The sequence below is a fragment of the Xenopus laevis genome, chromosome 5L, assembly GCF_017654675.1.
Source record: "Xenopus laevis strain J_2021 chromosome 5L, Xenopus_laevis_v10.1, whole genome shotgun sequence".
Classification (NCBI taxonomy): Eukaryota; Metazoa; Chordata; class Amphibia; order Anura; family Pipidae; genus Xenopus; species Xenopus laevis.
Genome location: NC_054379.1, coordinates 91071983 through 91093796, shown reverse-complemented (window position 1 = coordinate 91093796; position 21814 = coordinate 91071983). Strand labels below are relative to the sequence as shown.

General features: G+C 38.3%; 2 protein-coding genes across 2 annotated transcripts; both read right to left on the bottom strand.

Moving 5' to 3' along the window:
• Nucleotides 1–3862: 3862 nt before the first annotated feature.
• On the bottom strand, nucleotides 3863–6912 carry LOC121393907 (protein kinase C theta type-like). Its single transcript, XM_041563753.1, has 4 exons — nucleotides 6645–6912; nucleotides 5691–5882; nucleotides 5461–5589; nucleotides 3863–3985 (listed from the first exon to the last, which is right to left on the bottom strand). Exons 1-4 carry the CDS (start codon nucleotides 6852–6854, stop codon nucleotides 3863–3865), a joined length of 654 nt encoding a protein of 217 aa, XP_041419687.1. The 5' UTR covers nucleotides 6855–6912.
• Nucleotides 6913–7721: 809 nt separating this feature from the next.
• LOC121393538 (protein kinase C delta type-like) lies at nucleotides 7722–9449 on the bottom strand. The gene is made up of 3 exons (XM_041562368.1): nucleotides 9275–9449; nucleotides 8303–8394; nucleotides 7722–7832 (listed from the first exon to the last, which is right to left on the bottom strand). Exons 1-3 carry the CDS (start codon nucleotides 9434–9436, stop codon nucleotides 7766–7768), a joined length of 321 nt encoding a protein of 106 aa, XP_041418302.1. The 5' UTR covers nucleotides 9437–9449; the 3' UTR covers nucleotides 7722–7765.
• Between the last annotated feature and the right edge of the window lie 12365 nt (nucleotides 9450–21814).

Here is a 21814-nt window from a genome sequence, read left to right as displayed (position 1 = left end):
ATTCTTGTTTAAATCTAAATTTAGTAGACTCAAGGTATGAAGATCCAAATTATGGAAAGATCCATTATTCAAGCATTTTGGATAACTGGTCCTATACCTGTACTAAAATTATCCAGTTGATGGACAATGCCCTTGACAATATCCTTGACAGCGACAGGAGTAATTGGGAATGCTTGACAATAGAAGCATATAAGAAATTATTTGTGGGAATATAGATGTTGACCCTGTCTAGGCATCACAGAAATAGTTTAGTTCTTGTTGGGGGGGGGGGTTGTTAGGGTATATTAACTTGATAACATGCAAAATGTTCTTACAAAGAGTGAGGGAATGTTCCATGAATGACCACCAATGAGGTTCTGGGAGCTGCACCCTTACTGTTCAACCTATGTGTTTAGATCTTGTGGGGAAAAAAATATATTCACTAGTCCTAAACATAAACCTGACATGATAGGTGTAATAGCTAGTAAAGGCTCCTGTAAGTACCATATCATATTAGTTTGAGTTTAGATGTTGGACAGCTGACATTTATCTCCATAAATATATCCCGTATATACATAATTTCAACCCTCAGGCATGTTTCAGGGCACCATGTACATGTGCAGACAGCAAGTCAACTAATCTGGTAGTTGATATCCCACCCTATGTGGGGCCACATTAATATAACAAGATTCAATTTTTGCTTGATAATGTTACACTGTAAAGAAACATCACAGGGGTAGATGTACAGGTATGGGATCCGTTATCTAGAATCTCATTATCCAGAAAGCTCTGAATTACAGAAAGGCATTTTATTAAAATAATCCAAAATGTTACAAAACGATTTTCTTTTTCTCTGTAATAATAAAACAGTACCTTGTACTTGATCACAACTAAGATATTATTAATCCTTATTGGAAGCAAAACCAGTCTATTGGGTTTATTTAATGTTTGCATGATTTTTTAGTAGACTAAAGGTATGGGAAGATCCCTTATCTGGAAAGCCCCAAGTCCTGAACATTCTGGATAACAAGTCCCATACCTGCAGGGATTTTTTTAGGTGTTTGATGTCAGCAAAAACAAGTTGAATGCTTCCAGCAACAATTAAGTGAACAAAAATGAAGGAATGGGTTGCACATAGTGGAAGAAGAATTCTCACTTGAGAAACCACTTGAGATAAGTTTGCTGCAGGCCCAATGGAATTGCTCTGGGTTTTACTATGCCAACGTACTCCAATTTATTACTAAGGGTTAACACTGTCTCCCAATGTTAGATAAAAGCAAGATGGCTGAGAGGGGTGATTCTCAAGCGGGATCTTGTATGTTTAGCTAAATTGCGATGGATGTGTTGGATAGCTAGGAGACTCAGACTGGGTAGTTTTAGTAAAGCATTATAAGGGGTCATTTATGAAACACAGGCACAATACTCCCCAACCAGTGCCCTAACTTGCTCTTTGTTCAGTTGGTCAAGTTGAGAAGCAGGTAAGGCCACAGGCCTGTACTATGTGCTTTGTACCTGGCATCAGATTTTGGATCTGTGCAGCTTGCAGATGAAACCTTCAATGGAAATCCTGTGTACACCTGACTCCTTGTTCTTTTTAATCTGATGTATATTTTAATACATTTAAACATCACTGTGTATAATGTCTCGTTATTGTGTAATACTGGGAAGCAAATATTTACTTTTGTTAGCCCTGAAATTGCAATTGAGAACAAATTTGCCTCTTCTCCTACTGTCCTATGTGTGCCAGAAGAGTGCAAGCTAAAAGTTCCTTCAGAGGGTTAATTCTTTTTTACTGTACTTCTCACATTCATAAAGCTCGTAACACTCATGGGGGTATCTGTAAAATGAATCAATCAATTTCTGCTTGACAGCACAATAGTACAGGAACAAGCTATGTGTGTTTTCTTTAGCAGTGGGAGATGTCCTATGTCTGTTAGCGTTGACATTCCATGCAGACCTCACAAATTTAACTTGCTCAAAGGCAACTTACCATTTTACCCACTTGAACTAATTTGTACTGAAACTGCTAATGGCAGCAAAGTATAAATAAAAGTGTTTGGCTTTTTTTTATATTTGAACAGGCCATCAAATTGCAGAATTCAAGATGGTGGTAATGTAGCTTCTTATTTTCTTATGACAAAAAAATTTGAATTAATGTGTGCAACGCTTTGAATGTATGGTTACAGAAAGAAAACTCTCTGTGTATAAAAAGAAGGGGTGTGCTTTAGGGGCAAATATACTAACACAAAATATCTCCTTTAAACTTCAAGTTTAGACAAATGGTCAAAATAACAACGGAGCTGGAAGAAGATAACTATATTTTGTGTACTATCGGAAAACACTGAAACTCAAAAAAGTGTTTGGAAGGTGAAGAAGCCCTTAGACTAGATTTGGCTAAAAGATATCAAGCCTGCCACCACGTCAAGGTAGGCTCACTGAGCAGGTCCCTAACTACTCTAACCATCTTATTATTTCCTATTATACTATCTGCTGTGCTAACCTGACTTATAGTAACATATGGTCCAGGGGAAGGCAAAAAACCCAACGGAAACAACTCAATAGTTTGTTACTGTCAGGGAAAAAATCCTTCCTATTATTCCTGGAACAAAATCCTTCCTATTATTCTGGAACAAACTCTGCTCCATCTATATATCCTATGTATCCCACTAACATTTGAATTTAAATCTATAAAACGGTTAGTCCTACTTTAAACTCTATCATATTATGTTTATTTGATCATATTATCTTATGGCTTCTTCTAACATCTTTATTATTTTCTTAAGAATCATATGTTATTTTTACACCCTACTGCATATTCTTATATTTGACAGTTTATCTAGTCTACTTTGTACTTATAGACAATTTTATTATATTCTATATTAAACTTTTTATTTTATCATACTATGATTTCTTATTATATAGTCTACCATTTTCTCCCCTACTCTTGTATTTTATTTCCTAATATCTAAGCCTTTAGCCTATCCTATCATATTTTATATTATGATTGTTATACCTTATGTGATCTTCCAACATCTTGTTTTATTTTGTAAACTAACTTATTTAATCTAATCTAATATCCTATCATATTCAGTATTATATGACTGTTGTTGTATTTGATCTTTTTAATTAACCTATCTAATCATATCTATCTAATTATATATTAGTAACTCTTATACTTGATATTATATATATTAATATTTATTTATGTATTTATAATATTTATTATATCCTTGATTTTATTTATACTTTCAGCCTATCTTAGTGTTACTTATTATCCTCTCCTAACAATCCTCTGCATTTACATTTCTACTATTACCCTAATTCTAGTTTGATTTTATACTATCTGTTTTATAAGAGCCCTTTAGTTATATCATTTAGCCAAAACTTATATAACCAAAGGATCCCAGCTCTTCTAATCATTTTAAAATACTTACCACCATTTAAAAATACTTACATCATCTCCTCTTACACATTTATATCAGGGTTAGAGAGGGTAGCTTAGTAAGTCCATACAGAGATACAACTGATGGTAGGCCAGACCCAATGTTTTCACCTGAAGAAGTAGAGCCAGTAATCCGTTGAAGGGACAGTCGAAGCTGATGGTAGTTCTGGTGAATTTCACAGATGGAGATGGAAGTATAGGTGATGAAGTAGCTTTGATGGAAATGCAAGATGGATTTGATGGTAGTTCCATTTGATGGTGGGACTGAAGACTTTGAGTTGGCTGCTGAGCTTTATGTAGCAACGATGCATTTGATGAAGCTGATGGTAGAGCTACAGATGGAACTGTTAATTCATACAGCAGACTGGTGGGATTTTAAACAAATGATGCTGTTTCCAGTTTTGATGGAAACTGGACTTGGAGTTGATGTATCCTCTGGGCTTATGTCTTCCAGCTGGGACTCAGATATGTGAAATCCTGAAGACTGTAGCTGTGAGTTGAGGCGGTGTCAATGTTGAGGACCTCTAAGGCACTTGCTGGAATGCTCACATCAGGATTTGGTTGCTTGAAAAATAAACAAAACATGTTACTTTCCCTTTTACATATATGGCTTCAGTTTATACGTGTAGTGTGTGTGTGTGTGTGTGTATATATATATATATATATATATATCTGTGTGTGTGTTTGTAAATTAAAGGTAGTGCACTTCAATATCTGTGTTTCCTAAAGTGTTTTAAAGGGCAACTAAAGTCTAAAATAGAATAATGTTAGAAATGCTGTATTTTGCATACTAAATATAAACATGAACTTACTGCACCAGCAGCCTAATAAGACTAATGATTTATGCTTTCAAAGTTGGCGCAGGGGGCTGTCATCTTGTAACTTTGTTAGACATTTCTGCAATATCAAGACTCGCACATGCTCAGTGTGGTATGGGCTTCAGTTAGGAGGTTAAGCTTAGGGATCGTCATAAATTATCAAAACAGCACAAGTCAAATAATATCTGCCATAGAAGCCAATACAGCAAGACTGATTAATAATCATAATATAGAGACTGCACTGCATCTCTGGATACAAATCTCTACAGGGAATCCAACAATGCTGCTCGAGTTCTGGGAAGTCAGGTGGGGGGGCAACCCCTGCCATTTGAAAGTATGATCATTTACCTGCACAGCAGTTGGGGACCATCTGACAATTCCTATCCACAGCAGTAAAAGAAGGGGGAATTGCACTGCATACAGTCAGGTTTATGATAAAAACTGTAGACATCTTTTAATTAAAGTATATTGGAGATAGATTTCTTTTTCATTAAAGAAAGTAAAAATGGGATTTTATATTTTTGCCTTTACATGCCCTTTAATGGGAAGAACAAGGAAACACTGGTTCATTGGGTGAAAAATAATGAAACATGCCATCATATTACTTTTATTTCCTTTGAATCTCTAGCACAAGCTTAGGCTTGCATATTTGCATTATTCTTACATTAGAAAAGAGTATCTTGGAAGCTGTACTATATGTACATTGTGTAAGTGTTTCAGATTTTAAAGACACTTCTTGGAGTTCAACCTTTCTTTTACTCAAAATGAATGTGTTACACAAATGGCACGTCTAAAGAATGCATGTCATATTGCGTTGTTTTTTTTTTGCCCACATACCATCATGTATAAGGAAGAAAATGCATCAGAAAGAAAATTCTGGAGTACACAGTTTTTTTACAGAGCATTATCCAAATGCCCACTTTATTTTACTATTTGCTTTGCAGTTAGGTAAAATTGATGTACAGCTTTGTAAATACTCCTGGAATTTAGATGCATTATGTAGTGATATGTGGTACACTGTGGTTGCAGTCTTTATAACATAAAAGGTGCAATAAGGAGTTAACTCCTTGAGCTATTCCTGTTATACAGGCACATAAAGACAGAAATATTGATGGGTTATTAAAGTCTCTTGGATATCTAGTGTGCTGAACTGTTAGATAAACTAAAGTGTGTAGCTTGTAATCCATGGTTTCACAATATCTATTGCAGTCATATACTTACAGGTTCTGGCTGGAAAGGTGGTTCGACCTTTTGTCTTTCTACTTCAATCCAGTTGATAGATTTAAAAAAGTGGTGTCTCCTTATATCCCCCTTGAACCCAAGCCGCTGGTATGGCTTCTTCTTTAGGAGCTAAGGGAACAAAAACAAGTGACTTACTGCTTCTAATAGAAACCAAAACTACAGTCCATATAAATGCCATATATATCCTAATCAGATGCACTGGCACCCACCTTTTCCAGAAGATCTTGCAGTTCTGTACTGAGCTGTTCTGAATAGCTGGGCTGGCAATTGAGGATAAAATGGATGCATTTCTCTGCTTTACGGCCTTCATAAAAAGGTGATCTTCCAGTGGCCATTTTGCACAAGACAATCCCAAAAGCCCACCAGTCTACTGCTGAATTGTAGATGTGACACTGGACCATCTGAAATACAAAAAAAAGGTCATTCCCCATCAAATACAGAAATTCCAGTTTATAAACGTTTGTGTTTATGCCTTGATGAAATTTAGGCTTCAAGGGTTCTGCGATCAATCTCTGGTTCAAGTTCTACCAAGAAACTCAGTTCTCCATGTGGAAAAAAAGGTAGAACTAAATAGGAACTACAACTAGCTAAGAGCCTATTAAAAACGTTTGTTTTCACAAGTGATTTAAGGGTTAAAAATTATGCTTGGATTCAAGAAGATGCTTTTAAAAACATAACGGCTGAAAAAATTATTATTTATTATTATTATATGGGCATTTATTATTATTTTTATTATATGGACATTATATGGAATGTGCTTCCACTACTTTCCATACTGTAAAATTCTGTGCATTACATATATAAGTAGGGATGTCGCGGACTGTTCGGCGGCGAACTTGTTCGCGCGAACATCGACTGTTCGCGTCCGCCGCAAGTTCGCGAACGTCGCGCGACGTTCGCCAATAGGCGTTCGCGTCAAAATCGTTCGACCATTCGACCATTCGATCGCTAAAATCGAACGATTTTCGTTCGATTCGAACGAAAATCGTTCGATCGAACGATTAAAATCCTTCGATCATTCGAATAGAACGATTTTCGGATGTTCGAAGTTCGCGAACTGTTTGCGAACTGTTTGCATTTTTTGCCGGTGTTCGCGAACGGCGTTCGCGAACACATTATCGGCGGTTCGCTACATCCCTATATATAAGTAATAAGTCTCTCACCTCTGGGGCCATGTTGTGCAATGTCCCAATTGATCCTGAGATGGTTTTGTTGCCAAATACGTTCTCAGCAGCCAATCCAAAGTCAGCAATCTTGATGTGTCCCTTGTTGCTGAACAGAATGTTTTCCGGTTTGAAGTCTCTGTAAAGTAAAGTACAGGTGTCACTGCATAATTCTGTTTGTATGGCAGAACCTAAAAATCTAATGGGCATATGTGGAAACAAAGGGGCAAATTCACTAAGATTCGTAGTTGCGCCAGCGTCCGATTCGCCGCACTTCGCCAAGCGTATTTTCGCCAGAGCTACGCAAATTCACTAAAATCCGAAGTTGCGCTCAGGGGAAGCATAAGGTTGCGAAGTTGCACTAGCGTTAATTTGCCGTTAATTCGCCAAGCAAAGCAAAGTTACGCTAGCGATGCTTAATTTGCATACGGCGCCAAATTGAAGTTACAATGGAGGAATATGTAGCAGCACAACACAAGCCTGGAAAACCTTCAAAACAGCAAATAAAATTTTTATTTTACCCTACACATGAGCCCACTGTATAGTTAAGGTGCCATGAGTTAGGAAATGTAGGGGGGAAGGAGGGTAGCCCCAAAAAAAAATTTCGATCTTTTTCAGCCTATCACCCATAAAAAAAGAAAAAACGCCAGCGTTTTTTGGGACTTAGAAATTTTTTTAACTTTTTTTGAAGCAATTCCTATCTACTCTATTGCACTTCACCTGGTCTGAGGTGGCGAAGGAAGCCTGGCGTAAAAGGTAGCGTTCAGAAAAATGCACGCGTCAGTGAATTTGTGTAGTTATGTCCAAATTCACCAGGCGTAAGGGTGCGAATTAACACTAGCGAATTTACGGGGAATTAACGAAAATGCGTTACGCTAGTGAATTAACGCTAGCGTTAGGCGCTTCGTCCTTTAGTGAATTTGCCCCATAATGTACAGAGGTTCTGTGTGAGGGCAAATGGATGACAGCTCCCTCCTATGGCAGGATGCAAAGTGCTAAAAACATTGTAGATTGCACCAGATTTTTTTTCACTTTGCATCCTGCAATGGATTTGCAATACAAGGCCCCCAATAAGATCAGCTATTAAACATATTACAGAAAGATCATATAGAAAACTGTTCTTACCGATGGATGATTCCTTCAGAGTGCAGAAACTGCAGGCCGCACACCATCTCAGCTGCGTAGTACCTTTGAAAAAATTAGTAAAAAATGCACAGTGGATATATATTCTTATCCTTACACCTTAAAAGGACAAGCCAAGGCTTAATTACTGGGGTGCCAATTTTATAAGCATCCTCTGGTGATTATAATCATGAATTATAATCATAATAAAAATCACATCAGCCAAGGGACAATGCTAGTGAGTGCCGTGTTGCCATCTTTCTTTCTGTCCCCGGGATCCCTACTGCTGCCCTGTGCTGTTTGCATGTGCATTAGTGAAAAGAGTTTGGCTTTTAGCATCTAAGTTTAGTTTTTACTCTTCTGGAATGTGCATGTGTCATGGACTGGTGACAAGGTGGTGTGTGTCAGGGACTAGTATAGTGTTTGTGTTGCTGCTACACTCTGGCAAAATGTTGTTGCCATACTGTGTTTACTACACATTCAACATATGGCTGCTACATGAAGAAAAGCACCTCCCCAGGCTGTATGTCACTTACAGTACGGAGTCCATGTCCAGATAGCCTCTGTTGTTTAGAAGATCTTGTAGGCTTCCTCCACTTGCATATTCCATCACAATGAAGGCATGCAGCTGGATAGAATTAGAAAAAGAAAGCACCTGTTACATAGATACCACTGCACAACAATATTAAAAGAAAACTAAATTCAATTAGTGACCATACATCCCCTCCCCAGGCCCCTCTCCTGCACTGCTGCAACCACATTCCAAGTGCAGCCCTGCACCCCTATACTCCTTAGGCATAGCTGAGTACCATGGTGACTGCAACGTTCTTCTGCTTCAATTCTGCTCCCTGGTGCTGATCACCAACTATGAGCATGTGCCCTGGAACCAGGACCAGATTAACCTCCAACCCTGCTGTGTAGCTCAGCCATAATAGGGCAGATACAGCAGAGTCAAACAAATTATCTTTGGAACCACAAGTCGGACTTACTGCATGTGTTTTTATAACTAACCCTGTGTCCTGAGTGATGCATTATGCAAATACAGTTCTAGGGGTTTCCCAGATAAGGAATCTTTCAGTAATTTGGATCACCATTCTTTATCTCTACTAAATAATAATAATTTGAACACTAAATAAACCCAATTGGATTGTTTTGCCACCAATATGGATTCATGTTGCTTAGTTTCCATCAAGTACAAAGTGCTGTTTTATTATTACAGCAAGAAAGGAAATTATTTTAAAATATTTCAATTATTTGATTAAAATGCATTATTTGGAGATGGCCTTCCTGCAATTTTGAGTTTTCTGGAAAACAGGTTTTTGGATAAGAGATCCAAAACCTCATTTGTAATGATGGGTAGATACAATGCCAAGATGAACTATTGAATATTTTCTAGTCAGTAAACAATTTTCCATGCATTCAAATAAAAACAGGAATTTGAAACAACAGCGGAAAATTGTACGCCACTACATCAACACACCTCACTGCAATATGACACTTAATTGTACCTGTGTTTGGAATGCTGCATGGATGTTGCACAGGAAAGGACATTTCCAAGCCAGCTTCATCACCTTCACTTCAGTCTCATATCTTTCTTTAAGCTTGATGTTTTCTTTCTTAAGGATTTTAATTGCCACTGGTTTCTTTCTGTTGGGCAATGATGCTAACATAACCTAAAAAAGAGAAGGGATAAATGATACAAAACCGCCACAATGCACATTTTTATTTTGTTTTTGAAAAAAAGCTCGCTGGCCTGCATGTGCGAGTGCTAGACAGGAGCCGCTGAGGCAGCATCCCCCGGGGTCTGGAGGGGGGCCCTGAGGCAGAAGCCCCCCTGTCTGACCCTGCCCACTGCTTTGCTTCACATAAACAAGGCCACTATAGAGATAGGTCTTCCCCAAGAATGGATGTACAAAGGACCAGTTTCACTAAAGCAACTTATTAAGATGAATTTTTTAAAAAAACAAAAACCACAGGCAAGCCCACATAGAAGGGTCCTAGTCCTAAGACTTGTGGGGCCAAGTAAGTTCTAGTGACAACCCTGTATGATCTTTACACCTGTATGTGTAGAAAAAATATTTGATCCTGCTTTTTATTTGACCATTTTAAACCCAGGGCCCTTGTTTTTGACTGTCAACTATAGGTACTTTATTTAATGGCAGATAAGTAAAACATGCATGTATTGCTCACATTGCCAAATGATCCATTGCCCAGCTCGTGATGGAAATTGTAGCTGGAAATGTCCAGTGGATCACATCTTTCTTCATCCATGTTTGTTCGCTTCCAGGCACTTTCTCCTTCTGTTAGAAAAGAAATCCTGTTAATAATTTATATTGCAAATATACAAGACATATATTATGGGCATAATACTGAGGATATGTTTATAACAAACCAAAAATAAATTGAAGGAACTATTCACAAAAATGACTTTTTCCCTGACCAAGGAACAAGTGGATGTGGTATATACTATTAAAGATGTTGTTCACCTTCCAAACACTTTTTCAGTTTAATTGTTTTCAGTTTAATGTCCCTGTCTCTGGTGTTTCAGTGTGACAGCTCAGTAATTCAGGCGCAGACTCTAAACTGCTACAATTTTACAACATTTAGTTGATACATTTTTCAGCGACATGTGGAATATTAGCAACTATTGTATCAATTCTAACAGCTGCCTTTAATGAACCTCCTGGATTCTGCTCAGCATGGACAAGAGTGTTGGATGGTGAACAACCCCTTTAAGATATAGTTATCTAAATTATAGGGAAAAAAACCCTGGAAAAACATCTGGGAAATTGTTGGTGCTAAGCATTCTACTTAATAGATCCTATACTTGTATTATTATTATCACTTACTTATAAAGCACCAACATATGCAGTACCACCATACTATTGGCCCAGGAAAACCCAAACAGCATAACAAAAGCAATGGCAAAGGATAGAACAAGCATAAAGGGAGACATTAGGTCAGAACATCCTGCCCATATGAGCTTACAATCTAGAGGTTATACTACAAATGAGGCACAGGTTTGCTTCAAGGAGAACTATCGTAAAATTAAAATACAATACAAGCTTCAGCATACTGAAATAACAAACTTTCTAAATACAATTGACTAAAAATTCTGTACCATTTCTTAAATAATCAAGTTTATCTTCACTATTCCTCTCTCAGCATCTGTTTCTCTTCATTCTGTCTTCATGCAGCAGTTGGTTGGTCAGATATTCAGTTAGATCCAATGTATCTTATGGGGGGAGGCTCCTTTTGCCTAGAAGATGTATTAGAGCTCATTCTAGTAAAATCACCAGAAATTCCCTCTCTACACATGCAGAATTTGTTTTAAAAGGCAGTTATTTTGTTAGATTTTTGTTATTTGAATGAGCTGTAATACATCTGCTAGGAAAGGGAGCCCCCCTATAAGATATATTGGATCTAACTGACACCCAACTGCTTCATGCAGAGAAACAGATGCTGAGAGAGGGATAGTGAAGATAAACTTGATTATTTCAGAAACAATGCAGAACATTTAATTGATTGTATTTGGAAAGTTTCTTATTTCAGTATGATAACGTTTATATTACATTTTAATTTCCCCCTTCAGTGTTGCACATACATAGGATTATACTAGACCAGTGATCCCCAACCAGTAGCTCGTGAGCAACATGTTGCTCCCCAACCCCTTGGATGTTGCTCTCAGTGGCCTTAAAGCAGGAGCTTATTTTTGAATTCCAGGCTTGGAGACAAGTTTTGGTTGTATAAAAACCAGGTGCACTGCCAAACAGAGCCTCAGTGTAGGTTGCCAATCCTCATAGGGGCTACCAAATGGCCAATCACAGCACTTATTTGGCACCCCAAGAACATTTTTCATGCTTGTGTTGCTCTCCAACTCCTTTAACTTCTGAATGTTGCTCACAGGTTCAAAAGGTTGGGGATCCCTGTACTAGACACTATGGTAACCATTAGAAGGAATGAAATTGGCATCGCAGCTCCTTAGGGAACAACACAGGAGTGAGACTGAATGAGGGATTCATAGGAAGGATCAGGATTTGTTTTGGCTAGAGTGATAAATAGGTATTGATAGATATATAGTCAGACAGACACAAGTGGATAACTGGAGGAGGCAAACTGTTTAATGCTAGGTTTAATGCTAGGCATTTGCAACAGTTTTTTATGTCAGTTATGGACCAGTGACAGCTTTCCCTTAGAGTGATTGTGCTCCAATGTCACTGTATCTAATACATTAAATACCATGTTACAGTCAGGCTGGGAATTAGCCTTTGCCAATGAGGTCAAAATATGATGTCCTGTGGCTAATAGAAAGGGGTATAGGTAACAAGCTTGAAGAGACAGTTAGAGACAGTTACACTATGTTATGGGATAGTCTGATCCTTTTTACCTTCTGCTTCATCCCTGTCGCTGCTTCTTGGTCTTTTCCTTCTTTGCTCTTCCTTCTTCTCATACAAGAGCCTCTGTCTCCTCCTCTCCCTCTTCCTCCTTCTCCTCTCCCTTGCTCGCTCTGTCTTTTGGTGGGGTCTTTTGTTGTTTATCTCTGGGCTTTGCTCCCTCTTTCTCTTAACCCTCTCACGTGTTTCCATCCTGCTGTCCTCCTCAAGCTGAGATCTTATTTGCTTGATCATATTGATTGTAGAGTCCATCCTGGATAAGTTCTTTTCTTCTCACTGTAAAAAAAATCGCTTTGGAAGTCGCTCAAATCTCCAAAATCTCCAAATGCTGGTGCAGCACCAAAGACAACCAGGCTCGTTGCAACCAACTGTTACTTTGCAAGGGATCATGGGTATATAACAGGAAGTGCGCATACCATGTGACCAACTGCCATTTTGCTGCACCTGAATGGGACATGACCCAGTGCATCTTTTCTCAAGTACTCCAGCATCAACAGAGAATCTTGCCTCTTCTGTGTAGAACAATCTCCCTTATTATCACTGAAACCATTTAAAACATATTTCTTTTGTCTATGAACACCTAACCAAGACCATAGTCACTAGTGATATTTGATTATCATGTATGGGATCCATGGGACCTTTCCATTTAAAGGGTCTTTCTGCACTGTGGAACAGTATGCCTTAAAACAAACTACAAAACCATTTAAATATTAAAAATGCCCAAAAGGATTGTATTACTAAGATACTTTTTGGTGTTATTTTAATTTGCAATCCTTGTTTTAGGCTTATAAAGTAAGGCAATGATATCACTTTTGATGGAGGTAATACTAATTTTTGGTATTAGTAAAACATTTTTTTCAAGAATAAAGGTATAGAGATCCAAGTAATGGAAAGATCCATTATTCAAAAAAACACAGGTTCCATGCATTCTGGATAACAGGTTCCATACCTGTATATTCCTTATACCATTTGGCACTGTCTCCACTCTGTGTTTCCTATGCTCAGAATGCACCAGGAAACAAAATTAAAGAGGGGACCTCAGACAAAACAGGTTATGGCATTCTGCTGTCTGACTGCTGTCATAGATCAAAAGATTCTATATACTTGATGTTTCTAATCTATTTACTGAGTTGTTTCTAATCCTTAATTTGCTCTGCTGCTCTGACATGTGACACAGCTCACTGACAAGTGAGGGGGCCCATAATTATGTCAGAAGGCTTATACTTTACAGATGTGGAGAGTCAGACTGGGCTGGTGGGACACAGGAAAAAAACCCGGTGGGCCCCGCCAGCCCAGACACCCTGACATTCTGCAGGGATGGAGGAGGGTTGCGGCTGGTGCAGGGGGCCCTAAAGTTTATGGAGGAGGGGTCAGGGTTCCTGTGGTGGGTGTGTGTGACCCCTGATGTGGCAGCCCCAGTGGGCCCAGACACTGTAGATGTGCTGCTCAAAACACTAGTATGAACCTTCATCAGTTCCTTTACAATATATTCCAGAGTTTCTGCCCAGTTCCTGCTATAAAGTTCTCTCTTTTTTTTGCAACTTATAATTTTTATTAAATTTGTCAGCCAGTCCTTATGTTGATATATCTGATCAATGAATGCACTTAAATAAGGTTATGGGCACACAGGCTGAAGGCTTTGGCTGTTGTAGGCCTGCGTATTTCTTCAGGCTGAGAGAAGCAGATCTGTTCAGTGTCCCTGCTCCATTGATTTGAATACGATCAGCCTGTGTGTGATCATACACTGACCTCAGCTTCAGTTCAGTTCTGCTATGTGTGACTACACACAGGCTGATCCAATTGAATCGAATTGGCTCACAAGTAACATGTTGCTCTCCAACCCATTGGATGTTGCTCCCAGTGGCCTTAAAGCAGGTGCTGAATTTTGAATTCCTGGCTTGGAGGCAAATTTTGGTTGCAAATAGGTGTACTGCCAAAAACAGTAATGTGTGGGCAGCCAGTCCACAAAAGGGGCTACAAAATAGCCAATAACAACCATAAAGGGGTTGTTCACCTTTAAATGAACTTTTAGTATTTTGTAGAGAGATATTCTGAGACAATTTGCAATTGTTTTTTGCAGAGTTATAGAGCTTTTTATTTAGCAGCTCTGCATTTTGCGATTTCAGCAATCTAGTTGCTATGGTCCCATTAACCCTAATAATCAACTGGAATGTGAATAGGAAAGGGTCTGAATATAAAGATGGGTAATAAAAAGTAGCAATAACAATAAATATGTAGCCTTACAGAGCATTTGTTTTGAGATGGGGTCAGTGATCCCCATTTGAAAGCTGTAAAGAGTCAGAAGAAGAAGGCAAATAATTTGGAAACTATAACAAAGTAAAAAATCAAGACTAATTTAAAAGTTGCTTAGAATTAGCCATTCTATAACATACTAAACATTACTGTAAAGGTGAAGCACCCCTTTAATTGGCACCTCAAGGAACTTTTCATGTTTGTGTTGCTCCCCAACTCTTTTTTCATTTTTTTGTTTGAACTCCTGGAACGTCATCCATCTCTCTGAGAAATCATTTTTTTATTGCCAGGTGTAAATAAAAATGATTGGAAGGTGGGTACCCTTAGTAAATGATTTCCAATGAACAGTTGCTTAGATTTGCAGAACATAATGATAGTAAGTCAACAACCATTATTTGCCATAGAATACTGCTGTCTAAAGGGGTTGTTCACCTTTACATTTTAATATGATGTAGATAGTGATATTCCAAGACAATTTGCATTTGGTTTTCATTATTTATTATTTGTCGTTTTTGAGTTATTTAGCTTTTTTATTCAGCAGCTCTCCAGTTTGTAGGTTTAACCATCTGGTTGCTAGGGTCCAAATTACCCTAGCAACCATGCATTGATTTGAATAAGAGACTGGAATATGAATAGGAGAGGGACTGATTATAATTTTATATTGAGAAACATATTTGTATACTCTAGAATCAGAACTGATAAACACAAGGTCCAACACATCAATGGGCTCACTGACCCAAACATAACTAACTTTATTGGAAGTGATATTCAAACAGTAGAACCTCAGAGCCCAGACTGGGATTTGGTGGGTTCCCTTGTTAAAGATCCCCCCACTTATTCCATAGTAATGTACATTGACTCTTTCAGCAGGATGGACTTTCGCTAAGGGAAAGGAGCACCTGATGGTGTTGTTGAACTTCACCTCTATACTGCCAAAGATATAAAATAAAGGAAAATGAAGGCCAGGGGTTCTTTGTAAACAATAACAGAAAAGGCTTTATTTATTATAAAGCACCACATGGTTAGAAATACTCACAGCTAATGAATTAGACAAATAAACGAAGGTACCAATCACAAGTGTAAGCACCACTGAAGGAATAGCAGGGGGAGTTGAAAGTATTCACCCTCCATTAAAGTAACATTAAATTCAGTTATATGTATGCTGCAGACTGAACTGATTTATGTGCAGCCATGCATCATGCATCTAAATAAATTGCTCACTAGCCATGCAGGCTGTCAATTCCATATGTGTTTGGTTTTAAACAGGTGAGGTGACAACCCTATTTTGACAACACATTCACAAAAGTGTCCATCAATTGTCTATCAAGAAAAATTAAAAGTAGCGATTGAGTCAAAATGTCCTCGTTGTGAATATGGAGATTTATTTATGCCAGTTTTAACACCATTTTATTCCAAGAGAAGAGCATAGACAAGGTGATCCATAAACAAAGTTCATCCATTCCAGAGCTAGACTCAATTTGAGGTGCTATAGAAGCACAAGTCACAGGGAGCTTGTGAAGTTAGCACAATTAAACTCTACAACGGAGTATTATCACTGGTGTACTGGCCCCAATATCGCTTCTAATGGATCCCAGAAGTTAAAAAGTTGTAAGCTCTTTATACAACCCTCAAAACTGTCCCACAGGCTCCCTTATATGGCCAAGAAATGTAATTACAGATGCAGAAAAATCACCAGCGAAAATGCTGTTGAACAAAAAGTTATGAATTCTGAGAACGATCCATGTAAATCAGGCTCAATGTGCTGTAATATACTGGGATGGTGTCTGGAAACCTGTTATTCAGAAAGGCCATCTAGACTCCATTTTAATCAAATACATTTTTTTAAATGATTTCCTTTTTCTTTTTAATAATAAAACAGTACCTTGTTTAAATGACTAAAGGTTTAGTGATCCAAATTAACTGTTGGTGACATTGTCCTACAGGATTTTTGGAAACAAATATACCCTCTATTATATCAATACAGAAATGAAATGCTGTTCTCTAGCGACACTTTCTAGGGGTGGGCAAGGAGGAAAAAGGAGGGCATACAATAAAACTAAATACAGCAAAGGGAATAAAACAAAGAATGGAATTCAATTCCTATGCTATCCTAAGAACACACACACGCATATGCACGTATATTAAGAGAGTAAAACATTTTCTATAAACATTTTTGTTTGTTTTATTTAAGTGAATTCACAGCATCAAGTGAAATTCCAAATTTGTGCAAAATACTTTGTAAAAAACATATATTTATGTATTAACCCTTCCTTCTAAATAATCTCCAATTTTTTTGCTTTATAGCTGCCGTTCAGTTCAGATTTTCTCAGTTATTTTTAGTGTCTCTGAAGCCTGGGAAAGAAGAAACATAAACTCTTTGAACACTGTGAGCTAGCCAACTGGAGTGGGCCTCTGAATCCGATTAGATAAAATAACACAGAGGTTTTGTAAGGGCAGAGGAAGGAAGAACTAAGGTGGGTGGCAATATATGTCATTTCTCTTGGGACATACAAACTCAGAGAGTAGGTGAAAAAACATAAGCTGTATGAAACTTTCCCACATATTGGCTCATTCTCCTAGATATATCAGCTTCCTCTACGTTCTAATATTCCTAAAAAATAATAAACATGGTTTTGCAGTATTATTATTCTAGAAAACCTCCATGAATATATCAAGGTTGTTGCTAAATTTCAAGGCATACACTGCAGCATTTTCTAAAGTTCAGTAGAAAATATAGAATCAGAAGAAACTGAAAAGACTGTAAAATAAAAGCATTTGCAGAGAAAAAACATAGAAATGTCATTGTTTTATTTATGTTACATTGTGTAACTCAACTTCTGATTGTCGCTGATGTTGGAATAATGATGATGATGATGATCTTAGGCTAATGTCACACCAGGGATTCCTCAAAAAGTGGAAAAATGGCAGTGGACAAAAATGCCAATACATGCCAATGACAGTGTGGCTATTACCTATGGGGTGTGACCCAAATATAATATCCCAAGAGATGTACTGTGTTCACCATGAGTGAAATTAACTTCTGCATTAGAAAATATCTGGTTTAAACAAGGGTCAGAACTATTTCTATATCAACCTTTGGGTTGTGAAGCTGGTTCCATGGCTTAATTGGGTATCCTGAAAAAGTAGTAGTACCTATATAAAAAAAAAATGAGGCTTTCACATGACGCTCATGAACAATGCAATGGTTGGGTATGCTGTTACTTGTATTAATAACACACAATTCACAGGGTCATAAGCAAGCAAAGGTGCCAAATGCATACAAAGGAAGGCAAAATGGGGCAGCAGAAAGGCAAGTTTGGTTGAACACAATGCAGAACATCAGGCAAACCTGTAGCTGTGTTCACATGTGGAAGGTTAGGGTCATGAGATAATTGGAACAGGCAGATCAAAGGACTGGGGTCAACTCAGATGATTAAACCTCAGGGAATAGGTTTAGACTAGGAACCGACCCTGGGTAGGAAGAAACAGGAGAAGCCATACACTGGGAATATGATCAAACACAGAAGCACTATACTCTCTTAACATATCTACATTTTCCCAGGTTTAAGTGAATATTTGTGTATCATTGTATGTTTATTGGTATGGATAATGCTGGTGACGACATAAAGGCAAATCATTCAATAACGTGCTGCAAGACAGATTAAGGTGTAATATAAATATAAAGTATAAATGATACATATCTCTGTGGTTACCGACCGTTTAAATGAAAAGGCTGTGTTTAAATCTCTACATAACCTCCTCTTATTTTTGGCCCTCATCTGACATTGCATAGTTATAAATATAACCTGTTTGTTCACTGCTGGTTCTGGAAATGGAACATGTTTAAGGTGAAGAGCACAGGATATGTTTGGATAATGTGAACATGTATAGCTATTATTGGAACTGTGTCAATATTAAGAAGACATCCCCCCAGGGCACATTGCCCTTCCTAACCCCACAGTAGTTTCTCTGCTGTTTTAATTCACAGTATGAATATTGCTGTGCTGATCTGAATTTATATACTTGTAACTTGTTGCATAGTTAATTTTGGGTTTAAAGAAAAGACAATAGACCATCAATTTCAACTAGGGATGCACCGAATCCAGGATACGGTTCGGGATTCGGCCAGCATTCGGCCTTTTTCAGCAGGATTCGGATTCGGCCGAATCCTTCTGCCCGGCCGAACCGAATCCGAATCCTAATTTGCATATGCAAATTAGGGGCGGGGAGGGCAATCGCGTGACTTTTTGTCACAAAACAAGGAAGTAAAAAATGTTTTCCCCTTCCAACCCCTAATTTGCATATGCAAATTAGGGTTCGGATTCGGTTCGGTATTCAGCCGAATCTTTCACGAAGGATTCGGGGGTTCAGCCGAATCCAAAATAGTGGATTCGGTGCATCCCTAATTTCAACCCTTTTAAATGAACCCCAGTACATATACTGTGTATCTCTCTCTCTCTCTCTCTCTCTCTCTCTCTCTCTCTCTCTCTCTCTCTCTCTCTGTATATATATTTATATATATATATATATAAAATCTACAGTCTGGTCATTTCCCTATGGGACCAGACTGTAAATTATATCCTTATAAATGGCGCGTTCTGACCTCAGAATGCGCCGTTTATAACAGGGTCCCCAGGCCCGCCAAATTTGACGCTGCGCGTCCGAAACGGACGCAGTCGCGCCAGAAGTGACCAGAATTTGATGCCGGCGACCAGAACTTCGACCCCCCCACAAAATGTAGATTATAATGCATAATGTACCCCCTACTAGAAATTTAGCAGAAGTCACCTAGGAGTTACTGGATGTGACCTGTATAATGGTCACATAACTCCTCGGTGACTTATAATATCTTTATAAATTACAGTAGGGGGTACATTATCCAATATATATATATATATATATATACACACACACACACACATATACAAACCTAACTATAGACTCACATATATAAACAATACATACAGATGTCTAACCTAAACAAACTGTAAATTTTAAGATCCCAATAGCCTCGTATGCTTATTCGAGAAGTCACCCAAGCCACTTTTAAATTAACAGAATCTGCCAACAACAATCTTGAACATTTTTCCCTATCGTTTAATTAATTAGTTAATTAATTAATACTTTAGTTTTTTTATCAGTTATGTTGCATGTCTCTGCACTCTCTGCAGCTCATTAACATCCTTTTAGGATTATGTTTTCATCCATCAAGTTAAAGGAAAACTATACCCCCCAAACAATGTAGGTCTCTATAAAAAGATATTGCATAAAACAGCTCATATGTAAAACCCTGCTTCATGTAAATAAACCATTTTCATAATAATATACTTTTCTAGTAGTATGTGCCATTGGGTAATCATAAATAGAAAATTGCCATTTTAAAAAATAAGGGCCGCCCCCTGAGATCGTAAGATTCACTGTGCACACATACAAACCACATGTAAGGTCACATGAGCCAATTAACAGACAGAGTTCTGCCTTTTGCTTCCTCACTTCTTCCTGTTACAGTTAGTGTTGTAGTATTTCTGGTCAGGTGATCTCTGAGGCAGCACAGATAGAGTCACGAAATGGTGGCTCAAGGCAATAGATGTAAAAGGGCAATATTTATGTAAATATATATTCCAGTTTGGTAAGATTCTTTAATGTCATTCAATTTGATATAAACTAGCTGTTGCTTAAGTATTTATTTTGGGGGTATAGTTTTCCTTTAATGCCCTCTTTTATGCAAGATATAATGGGTTATGTAATAAAAGGCACTGCTTGCTTAGATTCAGTAACCCATAGCAACCAATCAGCAGGTAGCATTTACTGGTCACCTGTTTAAAGGCAAGCATATTATTGGTTGCTCTATGTTAATGCTCCTGGGCAAACTTAGTACCTTATATTACATAAGGGGGATGGTGCTTTAATTGCTTTAGTACCTGCTGAATGACACTGCCTCAAATTACACAGTTTATTATCCACAAATATCCCCAAATCCTTCTCAATTTGACGATTGGAGTACTCCCAACACACTACATTATGCAAAGCAGCAACTAAATGCCCCTCTAACCTGCATTCACTTCCTACTAAAATGAATGGGCATATTTCAAATACAAGGTAGTGATTAACTGCATCTTACACACCCATTTCACTTGTATAAGCTGTGAGAAGAATTCTCTTTTTACTTTGCAGAACTAGGGGGCATGTTTACTACCATTGAAGATAAATATCTCAAGAGATCTGATTGGTTGCTATGGCCATGGTTGGTAAACATTCCATTAGATCTGCTCTTCTACCAGTCTACTAGTAAATGAGCCCTAATGCATTCAAGGGCTTCCTTGGCAGAACTTGTTTTTTGATCTTCTCTTGTTACTCTACCACTGCTATCAAAGTATTTCTAAAGCATATGGCAAAATACTTTATTTGACTGCTGTGGTGCTCTCCAGAATAATCATGAAGGTCAAGAAGACTAAAATGAATAGGAAACCCCTGCTTAAGGGCTATTCCACACGGGGAGATAGCGACGCGTTTGCGGTCGCGGCGACAAAGCGCCGCGACAGTCGCCGCGACCGGCGCAGGCGACAGTTTTGTATGGGCGCCTATGTAAAAACGCCTGTGCTAACCACACGAGGCGATGCGCTTTTCAACAGTCGCCTGAAAATGCCTCGCCAGGCTTTTTCAGGCGACTGTTGAAAAGCGCATCGCCTCGTGTGGTTAGCACAGGCGTTTTTACATAGGCGCCCATACAAAACTGTCGCCTGCGCCGGTCGCGGCGACTGTCGCGGCGCTTTGTCGCCGCGACCGCAAACGCGTCGCTATCTCCCCGTGTGGACTAGCCCTAAAGCAAAAGGTGACAGTGGGGGCTACTTTTGATCTCTTTTTTGCATTCCCAAGCAGTCCCCTCTAGTTATGTGTCCTCTGTAGCTAAAGCATTTCCCCTTCTTCTGATAAGAGCTAAAGAATAGCATTTTGACTGCCCCAGATCTGTGTTATAATGTGTGTGGTCACAATGTTCACAAACTTTTTAGGCATAATGATATGTCTAGCAGCTGCATTGGTTTGAAAGGTTTCCCTGTATATTGAATGTTGTTTCGCAAATACTGTAAGCTTTATGTCACAATTTGTCCTCCCACCATATCTAATAGGCTCTTCATAAATGTCCAGTCAACTGATTTCTTAAAAGCTTGCATAAAAGCAGTGCCTTATAAGCGTCAGCTGTGCTTGTTCTATAGAAGTGGAAGACTTTTTTATAGCTATCCATGATTTCATTTGCAGTTCAAACAACAGAAAAGAAGCAAGGCAGACCTGTTCCCCCTGTCGCTCTATAAATCTTTAAGACTAATGACACAAAAACATAAAACAGTAACAGTCAAAATGTCCCTCACCAACTGTCACTGCTTTCCTAACATAAGGTGCCTG

Bases quoted from the DNA above. Each gene is read 5' to 3' on its own strand.
- LOC121393907 (XM_041563753.1), bottom strand. From the start codon at position 6,854: ATGCCCATTAGATTTTTAGGTTCTGCCATACAAACAGAATTATGCAGT. The intron at 5,883-6,644 runs GTGAGAGACTTA...TTTGTATTTCAG, and splicing joins TGCACAACATGGCCCCAGAG to ATGGTCCAGTGTCACATCTA. The intron at 5,590-5,690 runs GTGGGTGCCAGT...TTGTTCCCTTAG, and splicing joins TGCAAGATCTTCTGGAAAAG to CTCCTAAAGAAGAAGCCATA.
- LOC121393538 (XM_041562368.1), bottom strand. From the start codon at position 9,436: ATGTTAGCATCATTGCCCAACAGAAAGAAACCAGTGGCAATTAAAATC. The intron at 8,395-9,274 runs GTACAATTAAGT...AATTCTATCCAG, and splicing joins ATGCAGCATTCCAAACACAG to CTGCATGCCTTCATTGTGAT. The intron at 7,833-8,302 runs GTAAGTGACATA...ATTTTTTCAAAG, and splicing joins CTGGACATGGACTCCGTACT to GTACTACGCAGCTGAGATGG.